General features: G+C 38.9%; 1 protein-coding gene across 1 annotated transcript in view; it reads left to right on the forward strand.

The window, feature by feature from the left end:
• The window catches only part of pou6f2 (POU class 6 homeobox 2), a 97,390-nt gene that overhangs the window by 23,629 nt on the left and 51,071 nt on the right, over positions 1-22,690 (forward strand). Inside the window, exons 5-6 of the mRNA XM_014984101.2 lie at positions 4,150-4,247; positions 10,898-11,117. Coding sequence (XP_014839587.2) covers positions 4,150-4,247; positions 10,898-11,117 — 318 coding nt within the window. The remainder of the gene's footprint in view (positions 1-4,149; positions 4,248-10,897; positions 11,118-22,690) is intronic.

A 22,690-nucleotide genomic window follows, 5' to 3' on the forward strand; every position in this document is an offset into this window, starting at 1 on the left:
TTTATCACAGTGTGGCCGCTGCATATCTAAGCGTTCTTAATATGATCTGAAAGCTGATTTACAGTACAAAAAATTGTAAATTGTAAATTTCTTAGAAAACGTAATAAAATCCTCTCTCAGCATTGCATTTTAGCTTTTCGGTTTTGGTCTAAATTAATTTATTTTCTTTTTTCCAAGTACAGCAACATTTCTGTGAAATGGTATTTGTCCCATTACACACTTGTCTTGTTTTTGCTTTTTCTGTCACATCTAAATGTGACAGAACAAATTTTAATACTGGCAAAGACAGCCTGAATAAACAAGGACAGTTTGTGAACTAGTTTTAACAGAAAAAACAATACGAAGTCGCCTCCGATGTCCACCGGACTTTCTGGTGAAACATGTCAGTTGTTTTGTCTTTTGTATTTCAGATTTTTTCATCATCTCATCACATTAAACAGCCTGCATGCTAATTTTTGTGCTCATTTGTCCTTGGGAATACCCCACAATCCAACATGTTTATTAGAAGCATGAAAATCAAGATTATCTTTGGAGCCATCCTGATCATCCGAACGTCGGATCGGGAAAATCGGGTCAAAAATCATCATAATTGTCTTGCTGTGTGAACCAGACAAAAGTATTGAATCATAAATACTGACCTCAATGGTGTGTGGTGCTTTAGATGTTGCTCTGGGTTCTTTTGTGACCTCCAGGATGAGTTGTCGATGCGCTTCTTGGAGTAATTTAGACCGACGCCGCCAAGGAAAGGTCAGCACCCTTCAGGTTTCGTCCATTTGTGGATAATGGTTTTCAATGTGATTTGGTAGAGTCACAAAGGCTTTGAGACCCATTCCACACTGATGGATGCCAATCACTTTGTTTCTCATCCATTTGTTTTTGTCTCAAGATCATCATATTTTATAAATCTATAGTTAAATTAAACCAATAAACATGGTTAATTGCAGTTATTTTTTTAATAACTACAAGGGCAAATATATTTTCGTATCGACCGAGGTTGGTCTGAATAAATAAATGAAAATTGAATTTTGTATTTACTTAGGTTATCTTTGTCTGATATTTATACTCATTCGACAATCTGAAACATTTAAGTGCAACAACAAAAAAACATTTTCAAAAAAAATGTTTTCTATCTTTCACTTGTTTAAAGTCTGATATGTTCACATTGATCCTAATTCCAGATACTGAGTGCGCAGGGTGGAGCCATGCAGGCACAAAGTTATCTGTAATGGGTGAAATAATTGGTGAAAAGAGACTGGCTTGTCAAAACAGCAGCAGCGTTGCGAGGCTGATAAGCGGGAGGATGCGGACCTTTATCGAGAAGCAGGGCCATCAAGCCAGAGGTAGAAACCAGCTAGAAAAACCAGGCTTCCCCCTTGGGCTTTCACATCAGCCATCAAATGCGTAAGGTTCATTTGGTAGGTCACATCATTCACCAATTATTTGGATTTTATGCAAAGATGAAATGATTTTAGTTGGCGGAAGGGGGGCTTAAGATGTACCATGTAAATACATTTGACATGCAATAAGATCTTGTCGGCAGGATTCTTGAAAAGAAAGTTTTTTTGTGAGGAGCTTGAAACCACTGGACGGCCTTTAAAGAAGAAAAAAGAAAGAAAAGACCCAACGAACATCAATTTACTCTTCTTTTGTGATTTTCCTGTTACTTGATCCTACAGTTGAAACGTAATAAGATTTTTTTAAATTCACTCCCATCTTTGTGTGGCTTACCGTTTTGTGGATATTAAATGCATTTATACATGTTTGGGTGACTTTTTTCTGTAAATATGTTTAATTGTGGGCAGTAGTCTTCTGGTGTACCGACACACATCAAAGTTTTGCACGATGATCATCTTTTTGCTTTTGGATTAAGACTGTTGTAATTCTTCCTGTGAATATGCTTTATAGTTGTAAATAATAGGAATTCAAGCATTGCAAATTACAATCCAAAGAGTGAAAGAATTTTTTTTTATAGAGCACAACCAAAAGTTTTACTTTACCTTATGTTCTTCATTAACCGCTATATAACATGTTTTCAAACATCCCCCAAAAATGAGGGGTGGGAGGTATTCAATTTTTGATAAAATATCGTGGTTATTGTTTATAAAGAAAATACATTTAAAACTGAATATATAGGTACGGATCTAGGAAATGTGTTGTATTATTTTCATGAAGTTTTAGGTTTTCCAAAATTCCACTTTTGCAGTTATTTTTCTGAATTCCACTGTTTTCATTCTAACCAAATTTGTTAACCTAAAAATGTGTAATTATAGAGTGAATGAAAAAAATTCAACAAATCAATACCCAAATAGGCGCACCTTCAATGTTATCCAGGTTTCACAAAATGTCATCTTCCTAAAATAATGGCCCAAGTAATTTTTTTTTTTTCCCAGAAGTGATTTTGGTGACAAATTATAAGAGTGCCCTGGTTCAGCAGAAAATTGAAAGATTTTATAAGCACTTTCCTGTCAAACATTATGTGCAAAACAAATAATTTTTGTTTTTCATGTTTTACAAAAGAAAATTGTCTATATAGAAATGCTTTAGAGTTGAACTCGACACCAAAATATTTCTCACAAAGAAACTTGGAAACAATAAACCCTTGTGCAACCGTCCACTTCCATAATGATCATTTTTATGTAAAAAATGATCTTTTTTTTTTTTTTTCTCAGAAATCTTAATTGAAGTAAATGATATGTCAGTGTTTCTGTGTTTAGGTGTCATGTCCCTGCGGCCTTCCATTTGCACTACTAAGGAATATCTGAATTGGCAGACAAAACTTTCTCCTCGCTTCTTCTGATTAAATGCTCAAACGTTTGCAGGCGTGACTGGCTCTTATTTGCTTACTTCTCCATTTTTCTACACGTAACTTTTAAGTGGTCATTACATGTATTCTTGTACTTGTACTTCCACTCAACTCTGGGCTGGAAAAAACATACTGGAACATTTTCTCCTAACTCATAAGCATCGCTAACTCTGAGCCTTTTGCTAAGTTTTGAGTTTTGAGTTTTTTCGGAGGATGTCAGTGTTTGTTTTACTGGGTTGAATCCCGTCCACATGAAGATGAAATTAGGTGTCATGTAGGCTATGTGGATCCGGTGTTTTGGGAGACTATAAATGATCATTTTTGAGTGGAAAATTTTCAAAACGGCAGTTTCATACTTCAGTTGTGCACATGCGAGCCGCGTCTTTTTGAAATTATGACGTCGTTGCTCCATCTCTCTTTGTTGTAGTTGTGCAAAACCTTGCAACAATGTCACATTATTTTATTTTGCCTGAACAAGACATATTTTATTCTCAATTTGCATAATCAGAATTAAGTAATGATTTCATTAAAAGCAATGGGAGATTCTTAATGTTTAATACGTTTAACAGGTCTTATTAAAGTTTCAATGTATTTAACTTGAAATCCCTCATCTAGCACAAATCAGTCATCAACCACCAAATTCCTTTACATTGTGATGGAAACACCCCTCCTAAAGGCTGTGTGTCTACAGCGAGGTATCATGTGACGCTGATATCATGTAGGTAGAAGTTTAAGGGTCAAATCAGCCTCTCAGACCTTTTAGAGCAGCCCACGCTGGATGCACTGCTGAGAGATTATGTGAGATAGAGATTGCTATGATAACCAATCATCTGTGGCCTTTATTTTCCCTGCAGCCATCAGCAAGCTTATTATCATGTCCCTGTCTGCTCAGCTCCACTCTGCCCTCATAGCAAACAGGTCTAATTGTGTCTCATAGCTGCAGGCTCAGAGCAGAGGGGGAGAGGTGGGGGCAGCGGGTTTAGATGAGTGATACTCAGTGATGTAAATGGCTGAATAATATGGCCCCAGCGTTTGTGGTGGAGCTCTATCTCTCTGCGGTAATCTAGGCCATCGGGGACCCGCCAGTATGCATCATCCACCATCAATGAGTCTCTCTGCTGGTTGGTAATTTATTCAGTGCTACAGTGGTTATTGATAAAGCACTTAAATACAAATTCCTCCCCTCCTCACCCCCTTCCCCGCTGCCCGCTCTACTCAGCGCTGTAATATCACAGCTTGCTATGTGTTTATCTGCTTACAAAGTCTGTGTTGATCACAGGTTGAATTTCTATGTACGCTCTAATTTGTGCCTTTTCTGTGCTGCTCTCTCTCCGTCTCCCTTTCAGGAGTTCGTGACGGATCAGTTCAGTCTGACGCCAGCAGCAGTCCGTCTGAGCAGAGTCATCTGGGCCAGTCTCACCCAGGATACCCAATGGGCCCACAGGTAAGCAGGAGAATTTAGACAAATTAACAGATGAAAAAAGATGATTCTTGTTTATAAGAATAATTTCATTAAATTGGTGCTGTTAAAGATATATATATATATATATATATATATATTTTTTTTTTTTTTTTTTTTTTTTTTTGTCATTTTCTTAGTGTTGTAAATAGGAACTTAAAATGTCATTGTGATATTTTGTGGTACTATTGTAATAATGATACAAATTATAAAAAACTATTCTTTTTTTTTAGTTAAGTGCATTCGTGGCGAGTTAAACACAAATACTGTTGTTGCAAAACATTCCCATTTGAAACCGGCGTGTTCAGGACGCTACTTGCTTACAGAAATGAGAGTAACTGCATATAATTATATTTTTAAATTTACTGTTATTTATTGATGCTCTTGTGAAATGAATTGTGGCAAAAAATAACAAAAAAAAATAACATTTCCAATAATACTGTCAGTTTTCTTTTGTATTTAACAGTAATGGGAACAAAAATAAATCAAACTTCAGATCATGGTAAGAAATCTTTAATTGAAATGATAAACAATATGGCAAATGCCCACCCCTTGTTGTACATGAAAACCATTTAACTTAAATGATAAAACAAACAAAACATTTTTTTTATTTAGAGAAGATGCTTGGTTTGAATTCATTTTATTACATAATCTAATTTAATAACTGTCTGTACATAATATGTCAGTTATTATTCCAAATTGGGTTTCAGTCACCAGATCATCGCATCTGCATAAAGTAAAGCCCAAAATTATTTCTATCCCAGCCATAAATAGATTAAAAATTATTTTCATTGGACTGCATGGTGGAGCCGTTGGTAGCTCTGGTAATTTACAGAAAGAAGGTGCTTGGTTTGAATCCCTTCCTCGAGTCTCTGCATGGAATTTGCATGTTCTCCTTATGCATCGGCTTCCTCCTAAAGTCCAAAAACACGACTGTTAGTTGGCGTCTCTAAAATTGCCCTTAGGTATGAGTTTGTGCTTGTTTAATTGTCTTATGTGCCTCTGTGTTGCCCTGTGATGGTACATCGATTCTGGATTACCAATCAGATTCAAGCCAAGACTACTAAGCTTGTATATTGCCAAAAGTATTAGCTTGAAGTAATGTTGGATGCCAAAGTCTGGCTCCCAGTCTGCTTTAGTACATTATACCGGGTCTAGATGAGGACTCTTTGAAGGCCAGTCAAGTTCATCCATGACTTATCCATGACTATTCCCCTGAGGTTAGAAACATGAAATTGTCCACCATATCCTGGTGTGCTGCAGCATTAAGACTTCCTTTCACTGGACCAGAAGAGACGGGTCTATCTTCTGACGCATGTCGTCATCCTATTATGTTTATTGGAATAGATTAGGACAGGGCTGTACAAAACATGGTCATTACATTTATTGAACAAACTCATTCTTAGATAATGACATTTTAGTCGGCTGAGGTCTGTCTATTTTGAGCTCCTTTCAGAATGAGATGTTTTAGGGCGTCTAGCCACTTTAAATCCAAATAACCTGCTGCTGGCCATGCCCTTCTGCTCACTGTTTACTTTTGCACATAAACATGAATGTAACAGATACACAATTATACAGCCATACATCTTTGAAAAGCACAACACTTGTCTTTTCCAGCAGCCATTGTATAGCATTAAAGCCAGCTGACCAAATGTCCTGGAACTCAGCTGGGGTTGCTAAGAGACAGGCTGAGCTTCGCTGGTGTTGGTAGGTGAAGAGCAGTGCCTGCTCATTTGTGACGTTGCATTCAGAACATTTTTAAAATGGCTCATTTTCCAAACAGCAAAAAACATGAACTCATTGGGTGTTTGCTTTGTAAGTGCTTGGGCTGTTTTTAGAAGCAATAGTAACCAAAATGGAAGTACAAAGTAGGTCCCTTTTTAGGCTTTATAGCAAAGTTGGCTTGATTGCGAACTACACCTTTTAGAGCCACTTTAAGAGAAAGCTTACATATTGAATAAGTGAATTTTCTACAAGGTTTCTTTCACGTGTTCTCTTTCCGTTCATGTTGTGTGTGAAACACATAAACACCCTCACTGAATGCTACGGTGTGAACTGTTAAAATATTTAGTCATCATACATCATCTTCAAATGTAATTGAGCGGCGGCGCTAACAAGCTGACAATACAGCCTCTGTCACAACAAGCAGAGAGCAAAGAGCCCGAGCCTGCAGCCCTGTTAATGGCTCAATCAGGCATTGTCCTATATGATTGGATTTATTGGCCTGGTGCCCTAGCGATGTTTAATGAACATCTATCTCGTTAGTGTTGCTCCATGTCACCAGTCAACACGCACTCAAAAAGCATCTCATGTTTCCTTCACACTGTTTAAGAAGCTGATTCTCCATGCTCTCATACTATGCTCAATGAGAGTCAGTTCTCATCAGGACAGAAAAAAAAGAGGAAACACAGGAAAACATCAGAGCTTTTCAGCCTAGTCAGGGATTTTTAAATGTTAAGAAATTCCAACTCAAAGAGCTAATTATATCTTTAAGTTTAAAAAAAAGTGCTTAGGGCTCTTTTTTGATTACTTGAATCTGGTCAAAGATGCTGTTTTGGATGTAGATAAGAAAAAACAGAAGAGGCAGAGCAGCAGAAGCAAGCAGCACTTACAGTCTGAGCCTCAGCAGGCGGCTCTCAACAGTCACCATCTAATATATTAATGCTGTCAGTACAGTCTGTGAAGCTAACACTTTTCAGAAACAAAAGCGCTCCGCATGCCATACCCAATTCTCCTGCTCCAGGATCAATATGTTGTGATAGATTCTCGCCCCAGAGCCGGATATTGTTCGAACAACCATTATCTGATGGTAGTTTACCCAACATGAATCTACCTTCTTTCTGTTTCCCAATTGCAGTCAGGATGACAAAAGTCTGCTATCTGTGTGATTATGGGCAATTTCTCAGTGCCAGAGCTGCCAAGCAGATGGAGGGGCCTATTCTCCCCTGATGAGCCAAAAGGCAGGGCAGAACATCCCGTCCAGAGTGGGGCTGCTTCCTCTTCCAGAGCTCAACGCTAACCCTGCCTGTTGTGTCCGTGTGACCCCTATGAGACCACTTCTCAACACTTAGCTGTCAGTTGTGTTGAGCGTTGTGCAGCCGCTTTCCAGCAGCACCTACAGAGAGGACGGCAGACAGTTTTAAGGCCATAAGCCAGAAGGTGGACTGCTTCTACGTCTGGATAAGTGATCCTTTGGGTTCTTCAGTCAATGAGCAAACTGAGAGACAGAACTTTCTACATCTTATGTTACAACTACAAACTTCATTGTATTTTGTGGAGGTTTTATGGAATAGACAATCACAAAATAGTGCATATCTATGATAATGCACTACAACATTGGAGCTTTGCGGCTCATGTGGGAAAGCTATAAGTTATGCAGTCAATAAATCTTTATAGAAGAAGAAGAAGATCTTCGATATTGAAAGACAATTTGTGACAAGACGTACAGAGGACTCAACAAACCCATGTGAGAAGGCACTCTGTGATGAAGCTAATCAATGGATCCATCCATCATCTACACCTGCTTATCCTTGTAGGATTGTGGAGGATTGTCTGCATCAGAGTTCGATCGCCCAATCACAACTCTCCAAACAAACTGGACTTTCTATGCAAAGATCTAGAGTTTAATTAAAGCAGACTGAACAGAGCTGATATGAATGCACCCTAAGACATTTACCAGATGTTTTCCATCCAGTCAGTTTGAGCTATTTTGTTCAGAAGAATGAGCTAAAATTTCCGTCTCCAAATTTAGAGAACTGATAAGGCAAAATACCTGTTGCTATAAAGTATTGACTCAAGACAGCTGAATACAAACAAAAGCCAAAGTTTTCAGATTTTAGCATAAATAAACATATAAATTAATGTTTCTGAATGAAACAAAGTAATGTGACTAAGTTTAATGCGTATAAGTTGTTTGTATTAGTGATGCTGCTGGGTTCAAATTGAGGTAATTCTGTTCTGACTCAATTTGTTCTCGCGTCACATCTTGATGAGTGCATTAGCAGTCGCTTCACCTCGTGATCACCTAAACATCAGAGATCTGTGCTGCGCTTTCTGTTGGCAGCTGCCGGCTTCTCCAAAGCTGTCTGTAATGATAAATAAATCAGCGCTGCATCTCATAATTGTCGAATTGTCTTTTAATGTTATTCCCTTCCATCTGTGGCTGTCTTTACTGTCAAGCTGGCCAATCTCATTTTGTTTGATTCACAGATGAAATGTTTGAGGATCCCCTTTGATTGGGTGCAGCGTCTATTTGAGATTAAATTTAGTCAAAAAAAAAAAGCGAGATTACAAATGTGTCACTCGCCGCCAACAAACGCATCGTCTGTTTCTGTCCCTTTGAGGATTCTTTGAGCGCCCGAATTATTAATTCATTTTTTAAAGTTAATGGCAAATGCCATTATGTATGCTCTCAGATGCTTCGTATTGTCATTCGTTATGCACTGCTGTTGTATTTCAAAGCAAACGTTGAGGAGGAGGAATACTTTACAGTGTTTGCGAACAATCCTGTCAGCAGCACTCAAACTCTTTTTTTTAACAGCTCCGTATCGCAAACAAGTTTTCATTTGTTTCTGCGGCCTGAGATCTGTTTGCGATCACATAGAGTAGGTGCAAGCTCTCTGAAACATGCAAGGTTATCACTGTGACGTGCCTGTCTCCCGGGAGCACCGGTCCTGAGAGCAAAGTGGGTTCTTCTCACCAGCCAGCCTGCTCTGCATCCTGCACAGGCTGCAGACACGCCATGCAAAACAAAGCAGATAGCTGACAATTGGAGTTAAAGGCTTGTGAACTTTAGTGAGCACGGTGCAACCAGGCGTGTCCTGCAATGTCTGAGGAAGCCTACTTTACCGTGAACGCAATACAAGCTGACATAATGCTTTTATTATTTTATTTCAAACAATTCAATTCCGTGTTTACGCTGGGAGTTTTGTTGAACTTTGCAATATCTCCTGCCTCACATTGCTTGTACAAATCCATTTGACATGCACAAATGCTGACATAATTTCAAAAAGGTTGCATCGGATTGACTTAAATATGTCATGCCTGTGTAGTTCTGCAGATTTTAACCAGTGGCTTAAAGCCCTAATATGTGTAGCTGGAAACCTGTTGGTTTGGAGGACACATTTCAAGTGAGTTTCTGCTGTGAAAAGCATCGTAGAGAGATGTTTATTTTGATGAAAACACATCAAATAACTCGCATCCTGTGAGTATTCCAGCAACAATTCCACTTTAACTTGCATAAATGAACAAATTGAACAGGACAAAAGACTGACATGTTGTAACCCTCTGCAAAAGAGCAAAGCGTTGCTGCTTTTTTCAAAAGCTCTGCCTGTTTCAAGCACATTATTCTATTTTGCCACTGATTTGTTCAGAGGGAAAAATGATTTTCTCTGGGTCTTTATAAAAGATAAATGCTTAGCCTTCTTACAAAGACGGAGTTCTGTTCTGAAACAGTATTTCACATTATTCGACTGCTGACATGTGCATCCATCTAAACACATTCACCCGGATCAAGTAACAGATGCTAAGATTAAATGTCCATTTTCTGCGCCCACTCTTTGTTGCACATGATTTTTAAATGGCTAAATTTTCACTTAATCATAATGATCAGCACTAAGGATAAATTTACAGGAAAATACTAATACTGGAGCACGGCGGAAAGAGGGGTAAAATTTGTTTTTTCAGCCGAAACGGGAAAATTGACAGGTATGAGCTGCTGAGCAAAGAAACTGTTCAATGCTTTTGCAAATTCATATGAATCATTTTGAATTGAATCTGATGTCATTATTCATGAATTGTTGAAATAAATGTTTAAGTATATTTTGTGTTTTATTTTTTTAATATTATAGGTAACTTGGGAACCAAAACACCCCAAAATATGCAAAATTAGGTTTTGACGCAACTTGACGTGTTGTTTTAGACTAAATTGTAACACAATATTTATTTATAGTGGCACCTAAATATTCTCAGGGACAAATATTGAGCTGTATTCACCCCCTATAATCAAATTTGATACACAAAGTAAACAATTTTGGATTTTTTATTGAAAAAATGACAAGTGTGGGGTTTGCTTCAAATGAGAAATGAGGATACAGTTTTTATTATGTTTACATAAAAAAGGGACCAGAGAACTCAAAATTTTGATCTTTTCTGAAAAGTGAACACACCATACCTAAACACACTGCAGTGTGGATACTTTTACTTTGCAAAGAGCATGCTAACTTAGCTATTATCAGGAGGTGTTATTAATGGGATCAGCACACAAGGTTTAAGTGCATTGTGTGTGTGTGTGTTTTTTTTAAAGGAACTTGTATTTTTTTTGCCAAAGACATGTTAGGCTGCTACTTTGAAAAAGAGAGTGGTTTTCAGCAGATAAGAAGGTTAAACATATCATAGCAAAGTTTCTGTGTTTTAAAGATTTGAGCTTTCTAAATCAATGTTAACAGGTCAAAACTTTGGGAAAATCAGAGATTCTAGATGTAATTTAACAAAATACACACTTTTTAAATATCTGCCTGAGACAAAATGACTTGAGAAGCATATATTTATACGTTTGAAAGAAATGCTACCCATTTTGCCACAACATTTTTGTTCATCTGGCTGATTATGGTGAATGTCCGTGTGGCTTTCTCCAGTCTCTCCTGGTGGCCCAGCAACTGGCCAATGCAGTGGGTGGCGTGATGTCCGGGGCGGCACCAGGCATGAACCAGCCCATCCTCATCCCTTTCAACGCAGGCGGACACCTCGGCGGACAGCAGGGCCTGGTGCTTTCCCTGCCCACGGCCAACATCCAGAGCCTGGTGGCTGCCGCCGCTGCAGGGGGAATCATGACGCTCCCCCTCCAGAACCTGCAAGGTGAGAGACGGTGCGAGGGGGAGGAGGGGAAAGGGAGAGGCATCGACAACAACTCAGCCAGTTGATGGGGTCAGAGATAAAAAACACTGGAGTTGAAAATCAATTTTCTTCATGGCTGCAATACTGACAAATGATTTTTTTTTTATTCTACATGAAGATACAGCGAGCACAGACATTAAAAAAGTAGTTGCAGACAAAACGAATAACTGTTTTGACTAAGACTTGTGTGTTTATTTTCTGACATGGGAACTTTTTTTTTTTTTTACACAATGCTTTACAGTGGTCCTGAGCAGGTAAAAACCTTGAGGGATTTGTATCCCAAAAAGCAGCCATCCTGAAATTGCCTCGAGGTATAACCATATTAATTACAGGTCAGCGTTTTGCAGTGCAGCGCAGAAGCACTTTATGCCTCTTTCCTGTGCATAAGAGTGCACCCTACTTCACTTTTTTATCTCTTTTCCACCTCATCTGTCCATCCACATGGCTGTACTTATCCTTACCTTTTAAACTTTAATGCCCAAGTGTTCTCTTTTGATCATAGTTGTAAATGGTTTTCATTTTAATGTTTAAAACATTGTCTCTTTTATACCATTAGATTGAGGGATGGATGGGGAAACTGTCACTCATGAATCTTAGATGAGAGGAGCAGCACTAATGTAAAAAATTGTAAAGCGGTGTGTTTTTAGGATGCCGATTACAATAATGCCAGTGCAGCACAAAGTGCAGGGAATGCTGCTATCATGTGGGGAAATGGATGGGCAGATGCCCTTAGTGAGGAAATGTGGAGCGAGAAGCCTAATGGACACAAACATGCATAAATAACAACAGCCATCGCTGTGGGCAGAGCTTTTAATAAACCTGCATCTACCCAACAAGCCCTTCAATGTATCCGTCAGCAATGGACGATAATGGGCCCGGCAGGCCAGTCTGACTCGCACGTCAACACATCTTCGTTCTTGTCCACGAGGGACGACCCAGAGGCTTCGGCGATCTGATGAACTGATCGACAAACACATCGTCCGGGTGTCAGAACTCCATAACAAACGCCTCTCTGTCAGCGAGGAACAAACCAGAAGAGATTCTGAACCCAGCGTCCCGATGAAATTCTTCAGCCAGAAGAGATGGAGGGGAAGAAAGAAAAAAATATGTTGTGGAGAAATGCCTTTGTGGCAGATCTTTTTTTTTAAGCGAGTGGACTGACAGACCGCCTGTTCGCACGTCCTCCTATCTGAAGGGGATGCATTGAAGGGACCTCCGTGGAGAGAAAGTGACACAAGTCACGGGTGAAGCTAAATGTCTTGACTGTGTCCGGGGCCCCCTGGCCATGAGGCGCTCCTTCACTCTCCCCTGTCCGAGTTCATCACAGCTCCGCTGAATGAGGCCTGCTGGCACAGCACCTCTGTCAGACAACTGCGGCTCTGGCCTCTGCCCCGGTGTCCCCCTCTCCCCCCCTGCTCAGCCGCTTCAGGGCTCCAGGCCTGATTAATCACACATATTATACAGCGCTGCGCTGTCGCCAGGGAGCAGTCAGCTCATTTCACGACCTCCGAAGCAAGTGTGCTTTACAGCATTTACACGCTGCTTTCTAATTAGCGTCAGATCAGACACGAGACAGCAGCCAGGCGCAATAATGAGGCACTGGGAGGAGTCCAGTCAATGTCTGCGTTTAAATGTAATGAGGCAGTTAATGACCAGCTAATAAGGCTGTTTGTCTCACAGAGTGGGTGGTTTAGGTTGGGGGAACATCAGGGCCTGCATGTTGGTGGTTTGGAGCTTCAAGCTGGGAGAAAGCAGACAAAAATTAAGTTTCACTGTTAAGTAAAATTGTCATAATGATGCTTTAAGTCGGAACCAAAGGAAGAAAAACTCGATGGAGTCAAACAACAAGGAAAACCTGAATAACAGAGGGGAAGACAGTAATGGAGTGCAATGGAAGGAGCCAGTAAAGAAGAATGAAAGGAGCGTTATATTTAGGTGTGGGATTTTAGCCCATTTATTTTTACACAATCACTGTTTTTTCAGATTCTGGAGTCCTTTATTGCATGTTTCTGGTGAAATGGTAAATCTGGTGCACAAGCTATATCTGCTTCTGTGATGGAGTATTAGGGCCATGGTAGGAAAATTTTTTTTTAAATTACGAGAATAAAGTCATAATGTCATGATTTTATTCTCATAATATGTGACAGTCATAAATAGCATTATAACTTTATTCATAATAAAATGACTTTGTTATCGTAACATTATGACTTTTCTCATAATGAATTTTTTTAAATTTTCTTATTGTGGCCCTATTACTCCATCCTAACAAGGTTTTGGCCCACTGGGAATTAATTATTGCTTAAAAAAACAGAACAGACCATTAAGAAAATTGGTAATAATTTTAGCCTGGTGGCAGATATGCTGGATGGACCAAATTTGTATCATTTCTTTTTTTTTTAACTGCAGTTGCGGGCCTCAAAAAATCAGTCCAAGGGCCACAAACGGCCCCCGAGCCTCACTTTGGACACCCGTGGTTTAGGTGGAAGTTAATGTATTTGCAGGTTTTCAGTTGTGCATTCTGTATTTGTCTCCACAACTTTATCACCGACCCGTCTGCTGTGTTCCTTGGTCTTCATGATGCAGTTTGTTCTCTAACAAATCTCTCAAGCATTCACAGAACAGCAAGACTTATATCACAGTGGACTTTATTTACTAATTAGGTGACTTCTGAAGACAATATGTTGCATTGGATTTTCTCAGGCTGTCAGTGTAAAGGGAGGCTAAGTACAAACTCGCAGCACACTTCTCAGATTTATTCTGCACAAAACAGAACATTTCGATACAGCTCAGGGGGTAAACTCTAATCATAAAAAGAAAAATGGAGGTTTGATCACGTGTTCCGATCATGTTTATCAAAGCTGGTTCTGTGAGATCTGATGTTGACAGCAGCGAACCAGCTGGTCCACTGCGAGCTTTAAGAGGGCAGCCCTCTCAGACTGTGATGAATAACTATCACTGTAATGGGGTTGTGCTGTAGAGTCGGAGCAGTTGCTTAAATAAAACTGAGCAGCATCTTGTGGCAGACTCAGTAAACACAGGCACCAGTGTAACTGGTTATTTGTCAAAATGATTTATGCCTGCAAACATGCAGTAAAAACAAATTCCCAATGAAACTAAACAAGGGGGAAAGTTATCTTTTGTGACAGAGTGCACACAATTCTAGCTGACTTCACAGAGGCAAAACTAGGTTGGGTCATGCTGGAGGTCTAGAAATATGATGGCAGATAATAAAATCATATTTGATTTCTATAAATTCAGATTTAAGTGTGTTCGACACGTACAGACAAAACATTCTGGGATATTTGTTGTTCTGCGCGAGGCAAAGTTTTGCTGCATTTTAAATAGGCGTTCTTTCTGCTTCATTTTATAACAAGCAAAGTGCGATTACCATACTTGTAAAACTAGCAGTATCAAACTATTGTACATGTAATAGTTTGTGCTTCCATTCTAACTATGGAAGCAAGTAGAACAAAGTCATCTGTCTGCTCCTCTCCTCCACGACTCACTCAAAGGTAATTCAAGGAGCTGCTTTACTGGAGTGCTTTCATATTAATAAGCACATCCCATCTCATTTGCTGTGAGCAGAAAGCCAGGCAGCACATCACATCACAGAGCTGAAGTTCTAATGGCGAGGTGAGAGCATTGTTCCTCTGTACTCGTCCACAGGAAACACAAAACAGCACTCAAGCTCCCTCACGGAGGTCGGCTTCCCACTCACCTGCAGTAATGAGACGCCGTGTCAGTGCCAATCAAAGGAGCGTGTGTCGTTTGGATGAAAATGCTCAGCGGTGTCGCTCGCTGCTTTTTGGGATCGGCATGATACAAATTAGGGAAATCACTCTGCTCATTACACCACCAAAGGGTGGGCTCCTGGGGGAAGAGCCAAATGTTTCCACACTAGTTAGACATGTCAGACTGGATCCCTTCTGCCTCAGCTGATTGCTGCTCCTTTAAGAGGTAAGCTCAACAGGCCGGGCCTCTGACTTAACCTCTGTCTGCTGAGAGAAGCCCACTGTGTCCCTTCCACTCATTACATTTTCTGAGCCACAGAATATCAGACATTCTTCCTGTGTTTGCTGCTGCCACTCAAACCTACAGTATGTTTTACTTCATTTTGAGGAATAGAAAATGTCATAGCTACACTCCAGCTATTTTTTAATTGATGTTATTTCCATCGTTTAAAACAGAAACATGTGATTCTAAACAGCAACTAAGAATCCATAGCAACCTGCCAGGAGGTCGTTTCATACCTGCAAACAATAATTTATACTCTACTCATAGTCCACCAGAAGGAAGTGAGGTTGTAAGACTTCACTTTAAGGGGCAGCATATTATAAAATCAACGTTTTTCTCTTATCTACAGAAACATTGTGATGATGTGCAGAAGCTAAGTATTGGAAAGCACAGTAGCTCTCCAGTTATCACGCATTTATGTCAATAAGATATTCAGCCGATTTTCTAATGTCACTGAGCTCGACTCCAGGGTATTTATTTAATGAAGTCAAAGGTAAAATGGTTCTGTTTATAAAGAACAGACTACTCCACACTCCAGTTAATAATATTGTGGGGGATGGGTGGTTGGTAGACTAACGGGTCAGATTTTCAACTTTTGCTACTCATTATGATTTTGCACATGCATTGTCATGGCTGTCCCCAAAGCATAAGTAGAAATGTTGATTTATTTAAAAATAAATCTATTTTAAAATTACAGCACAGGCTTAGCTATTACAATTTGTTTTTGTCTTTTCCAAAGTAGTACATCAAATTTTAAACATTTCTAAAAGAGCTACAGTTTGTCCTAAAATTCATAATGTTTTCCCACAGGAGGCACTCCTTGTCATAAGAAATATATGAAATTGCAATATTCTGAGATAAAAGACTTTTGTAAAGCAAAATGTTGAATTTCCTATTGAGGGTGATTGCAACATCTACACGAAAAATAATAAATTAACTAATAAGACATGCTGTGTCCAAAAGTATTAAACTGATCAGACTGAGCTTAAAATCAAATGTACTTGTTTTTTCTATTTTTTATTAAAAAGATTCACTTTAAGGTAAAATAAAGTTTCAGATGCAAGGATGGTATTTCACATATTATGGTTCTTTTAGACTGAGCAGTCAATAAAAATCATATTTAGTCTTGATAGTGAAAAATGTTTTGGGAATAACTGAGCTTGAACAACGATCTGGTCTTACACTGAAAATAATTACTTGAGTGTTTCTAGAGAGATTTTATTTTTATTTTTTTAAACAAAACTTGTGTATTATGGAACCTGAGAATGCATGTGCAAAATATCCACGTTAGTGTGGACAAGCAGTTAATGTGGGCTCAGTCTGCACTTTTTTTACCCTAACATCTGTCATCGTAACACAGTAAAGCCCGGGCCCATCCCTCTTCGATTATCGCTGTTTAATTTGAAGTGTTCTCAAGCAGAATGCATTCCACGTCGTCCTTTAATGATTTAAGTTTGCTGTGGTTGTAGGATGACTCACAGCGGAGAGAGCTGCATTAAATAAATAACAGTGATAAAATGTAGACCTCATACATTTCAAAGCTAATGCAACTAGCGGTGCAATAGGAGCAGCTGCACACAGTCCTGGAGCGGTAATTTGATTGATTTGTTGTGACAGCAGCCAAATAATTGAGAGTGAGAGCTGCTGCTGCTGCAGATGAAGCGCAGGCAGAGGCAGGTTCGCCAGGCAGTCCCAGCAGATACGGCACCCGGCTTCTCATCTCTGCCATTGATATCTGCCAGTGTTTTTATTGTTTGTCTTCAATAAGCAGCTTGGAAACGTGCGGGGTTAGTCGTTGTGACAGACGAAAGGAAGATAAAAAAGTCAGCTAATCAAAACGCACAGGGGAGCATTAAGAGGGTTAAGATCAAAAACTCAAATTTACATGCTGGGGTTTACTGTACATGCACCCATGAACACTTCACACTCCTGTGAGACTGATTGTTTCCCTCATATGTGTTTTGAAGCAGAGATGTAAGTGAATTTTACCTCCTGCTGTTTGCTTGTTGCAGACATGCTAATCATGTGTTGTGCATTCAGGTTGTACATTTGTTATTATACTTTCACACTAAAAAGAAAATGCAAAAATGTGCCACAGCTTATTTGAATATACAGTATGACTCTATTATGCATTCTCCCACATAGTATGTGCTCCCTGGTACAAAACAATAGCACTGTTTGTCTTAAGCTTCTGACTCTTGACTCATGTTTTGTTTCTGCGGATGGTGGCAGTGTCATTCTGGTGCAGCAGTGCCACAGGACAACACGCTTCCAGAGCACAGAAAAGAAAGAAACAGAGGAAAAAGGAAGGAGCAGGGCGACTCTCCATGGCACTGTGGAAGACAACAATAATATTGTTAATCAGATGTGGCTGTTTCTGCTGCTCCTCAGCAAACCCTGACATCTGCCCCCACTGGTAAACAGAGAGGGAGGCTTTTTGCAAACCTGCTGCCATAAACACACAATCTACAAGACAGCCTCTGTGCATTACACACTGCCTGTCTGCACTGGGTGTACACAGAGAGCGGTGCATTTATTGCAAAGGGTTTTACTCGAGGAGACAATGAGCCATGTGTATTGCAAGAGTTAGGAGGGTGAATTTGACAACAATTATAGGAATTATAGAATGCCTCCCCATTGTTTGCTTTTTTTCTCTGATTTCATACCCATAAAAACACCATTTCACGCTTTTTTATGTCTTATCACTTTATTATAGTGGTTTAATGAGACATCCAACTCAAGAAAGTCAAGTTCACAAGAACGAAAAGATGCAACTTAATTTATATATTTTTTTAATAACTCAGATTATACATTTTTGGGTTTTCAAATAAAGTAGCATCACTTATTACAAACTGTTTAATTATATCTTTTAAAATTATGTTTATTTACGTTTTCCATTTAGGAAAAATACAAAAAACACGAAAACCAAAACGTACAAACCAAATTTCTAAATGGACTCTGAAGACCAAAACAAAAATGATCATGTGACACTTGGTGTTACTATACGTTCCATAAATTGTCTTAAAGAATCAGTAATGAGTACAGAATAACCAACAGCTGCTTTTATTGGACCATGTCTTTTGCTTTTCATATTTATCCCATTATATGAAAAATATGGTAAAAGCACAGGTCTTATTAGTCTTGTATTCTAGGTTTTGAATTCGATATCTAAATGCAATCTTGAATAAAATCCGAGGAGCTTCCCACTCAGGTATTATTTGTCAGATTCACATAACCATGTTTCTTTAAAGTGAATTACAGAAATCATAGGTTGTCAAGATCATTCCCAAGGACTTCCATTAGCTTCAGCCTTATTACTCATTTTTGAATAATAAATCCCAGTGTAAAACCTACTAGAAATAAAGAATGAAACAACTTGCGATGTATCTATAATACCTATTCCCCACCCAAAAAACGGGGTACGAAATAAACATCAGAAAATGTTCAGTACAAATTATTTATCTAATTTACATCAGTTTCCCAAAGGAAGACTGTCATAAAACATGCACAACATGCCAAATTACAGTAATGTTAATTCTGCTGTTTCATACCATTTGTAGTTTTGGTCGCTTCTTAGTTGATTGCTTTTAGTGCTTGAAAAACAGCAGGATGTTTCATATCAACAATACGTCAATTTGTATCCACCTGGCATCTTGTCAATAATTAAATTGGCACCAATCAGACTAGCCTGTAGCCTACTGATTAGTCTAATTTTATAGCACATTTCAACTTATGTAGCACGCTAAGCTTGGTCATCAAGCCAAGCCATTTGAGCATTTAATGTACCATTTATTCTTTCCATTTTAGCAATACATTTTCTCACAACTTACATTCCTACGTGTAGAGATAAAAACTTTCAACAATTATGTCATATCTAGAATAACAATTGTACAAGTGAGAAATAAGTTTTAGATATTTGAAAAGCCCTGATTTGTTCTAGAAAGATAATTTTTGAGAGAGCTGAAATGTTTATTGTGGATAAGAACAATGCCATTTTAGATATATGTGGATTTTTGGTTTAAAGTGTTTCCCTAGCTATTAAATATTAAAACCGCTTTCCATAGAGGTATACCTTGAAACTGCTAACCAGCCACTGCGGGTTGGCATAGATCAGAAATGAAGATGGCAAAAGGAAGCTTTGGAGAGACAGAAATTATATTCTGTGTGTAAATAAGAAAAAAAGAACGTATAGAGAACGAAAGTCATCTAAATTACTTCTTTTGTAACCTGCTGTTATATAGAAATTACTTAGAATAAACCAGGAGCGGGCCTCTTCCTAATAGGAAAATCGCTATTATAAACAAGCATAAAATCACTAAAACTATTCTACGATTCCTTAATAAAGTTATTTGATGGATATATTCACAATGTATCCCTATAACAATCATGCATAATTAATAGAGTTAATCTCTTCATTATCATGAGCCATTTTATTGTCGAATAGATTTGCCAATGACCAAGTTCCAGCTAATGATAAGTATTGAATTCTGTATTAAAACATACATCGGTATGTTGTTTTTATGATATTTCGGTGCTTGTAAAGTGCCTCCAGTAAATGGCTTGACCGCTTGACCCCGGAGTTGTTTTGTCGGTATTACATCCCACTTTTTGCTTTCCTCTTCGGGCCGCAGTGTTTCCAAATGATTTGCTTAAGGTCTGCCTCGTTCCTGTGGTGCCATCTAGTAGCTTTCAGCAACAATCTGTAGTCAAGGATTTTAACTGGGAATTGATTTGTGATTTACATGGTCAGTGAGGGGAAAATGAACTTATGAAATGTTGTAAATGAAATATTAGAACAAGGTGCAGTGGGAGGAGGCAGACAGAGATGGTAATCTTCTGGAACTGGAATTCCTGCCTGGCAGAACCGGGTGACATTTTACATTTATCTGTGTTCTGCATGAGCTGTAATGTTAATGGTAATTTTATGGGACTGAACCGAAATGAAAATGGTGTTATCACCAACTGCTTCAAATGTGAAATTGTGTAAAGGAGCACAGCTGCATCCTTTATTTCCTTTTCCTGGGTAATGTGAGTTATTGCATGATCTGTCATATGAGGCTGAATGTGTGTATTCAGCTTTTTTTTCATCAGCCCATTCTACTTTTACCACCTTATAACTCTCACAACTCTGTTTTGATTTTAGTGTAAATGATTTAAAGCATATATTTGTTTTTAGAACATTTCTCACAATATTTTAACAGTTCTTTCCAATTTTATGTGTAATTATCCGTATGCTTCGATAAGTTAAATTTCAGACTTTGGAACACATTTGAAGAATAACTACAATTTAGGATTTACATTAATTCACCAAAATAAAATAGCTGAATAACTTTGTCTACTTAAGCTTGTGTTTTTTTGGTTCTGTCATTTGAGCCCATTGCCTTCACACATAGCTGTCACATAGTTTTATTACTGCTACTTGTCAGTAGTTTTAGGAATCCTTTAAAATTCCTGTTCATAAATCAAATCTTGGTTAAGCTGTTGTCATAGATTTTTTATCTTCTCGTCTATCTTGGCATATTGAAAAATTAATAGATATAAACATAAGGAAATGCATCTGGTTTTGTGGATGTCTTAATACGTATGGCAGTGATGATAGCTATAGTGTGTGTATCTTGTGATCAGCAGTGTGGAGTTCACAGTGCACAGGTGCATTAGGACAGGGATGGTTACTTTTGATGTGACATTTACTCATTTTCACTTCAGTTTGTTTAAACAGCATTAATTCATAAGATATGTCATTTCAAGGCATGTACACAAAGAAATAAATTTAATCATACCTACATTCCAGTTCATCCTAGTTATCAAACAATGCAGTTTAATTTCCTAACTGGTTGAAATGTTTTCATTTAAGTAGGGCTGAAACGATTCCTCGAATGATTCGAGTACCTCGATTACTAAAATTCCTCGAGGAAAATTTACCTGCCTCGAAGCTTTGTTAATTTATGTTTTATTAGTTAGCGCACCGTGTTCCGGCCGGGACTTCATTTGCGTTGCGCGGAGCTCTCACTTCCGCCTCTGAGTTGTTGACAAAAGCTAAGTCTCAGCGGCATAAAGTCCAATCTTCAAGATTGGCCCGTGGGGATTTTATTGATTGATGATAATGCCCGACTTTTTATCGTTTTTGGGGAACCAATAAGCATCCTTAAAATGACTGGGGGAATGCCTGGAGTACGGCAGCATTTCTCCTCTGGGGCTGCTGGTTGAAAGCGAACGGCGGGAAGAGCGCTGAGGTGAGCGGATAGCCTGAACAGGGCGGGTGGCTGAGTAGCTGATGCTTACCGTGGAAATGTAGCTTTACCGACGAACCGCACAATAAATTTCATATCCCGGTCTGAAGAAACGGGTGGCGGAGCGCATCGTACATGGCTGGTAGATGAGTTTCTGAGTGTGACCAGTGAAGGTGTCGTAAATATCCCGTATTGCTTCCCCCCGTGTTCGTCCCCCGGTCTAACGGTTCGTCAGTCCGCTGGTCCATTTCCTCCCCTCCACCCCATCTTCGTTCATTCGCCCTCTCCTCCCACTCCAGGCGGCATTTCCCGTATTTTCAAACCCAAAGCGTGACAGGTTAGGTGGCAAGGTGAGTTTAATTAATCTATTAAACTCACTGAAGATGAATACATAAACTAAAAGCTGGATTGTAGACATTTTTTATAAGCATATTTGTGAGCCTGCCTCTTTGTTATTAAATTCAATATAATTTCAGATTTTTCTATAACTTTTCTTCTGGTTAACTTAGAAAGTGAGCTATTATTGTTACAGGTTAGTTTTCTAAACTACAAAAAAGCAACTGTTAGGGATGCTCAAATATGAAAAATTGGACTGATATTGATATCTGATAGTAACACCGGTATTATGCCAGATTTACCAATATTTCATTTTATAATTTTTTTTATCCGATTACTCGATTAATCGTAAGAATAATCGATAGATTACTCGATTACTAAAATATTCGTTTACAACAGCCCTACATTTAAGGAAACTCAGCAGATCAGATCAGTCGTCACCATCTATATATATATATATATATATATATATATATATATATATATATATATATATATATATATATCCATCAAGGTTGGCAAGAACAAGATCCGTGCAATAAACAGCTATGCCTTACCAGTAATCAGATACCCTGCCGGAATAATTAGCTGGCCAATGGAAGAGATGAAGGCCACGGATGTTAAGACTCGGAAGCTACTAACCATGCATGGAGGGTTCCACCCCAAATCCAGCACCCTGAGACTGTACACGAGCCGTAAGGAAGGAGGCAGAGGACTAGTGAGTGTGAGAGCCACTGTCCAGGATGAAACATCCAAGATCCATAAATACATCAAGGACAAAGCCTCAACGGACGATGTGCTCAGCGAATGTCTCAGGCAATGGGGAACAGAGGACGAGGTGCTGGAGGAACCATCATGGGAAGACAAGCCCCTACATGGGATGTACCACCGACAAATAACTGAAGTGGCTGATATCAGGAAATCCTACCAATGGCTGGAGAAAGCTGGACTCAA

This window comes from Poecilia mexicana, unplaced genomic scaffold (assembly GCF_051168715.1).
Source record: "Poecilia mexicana isolate PSO_F unplaced genomic scaffold, ASM5116871v1 scaffold_20, whole genome shotgun sequence".
In the NCBI taxonomy this organism is placed as follows: Eukaryota; Metazoa; Chordata; class Actinopteri; order Cyprinodontiformes; family Poeciliidae; genus Poecilia; species Poecilia mexicana.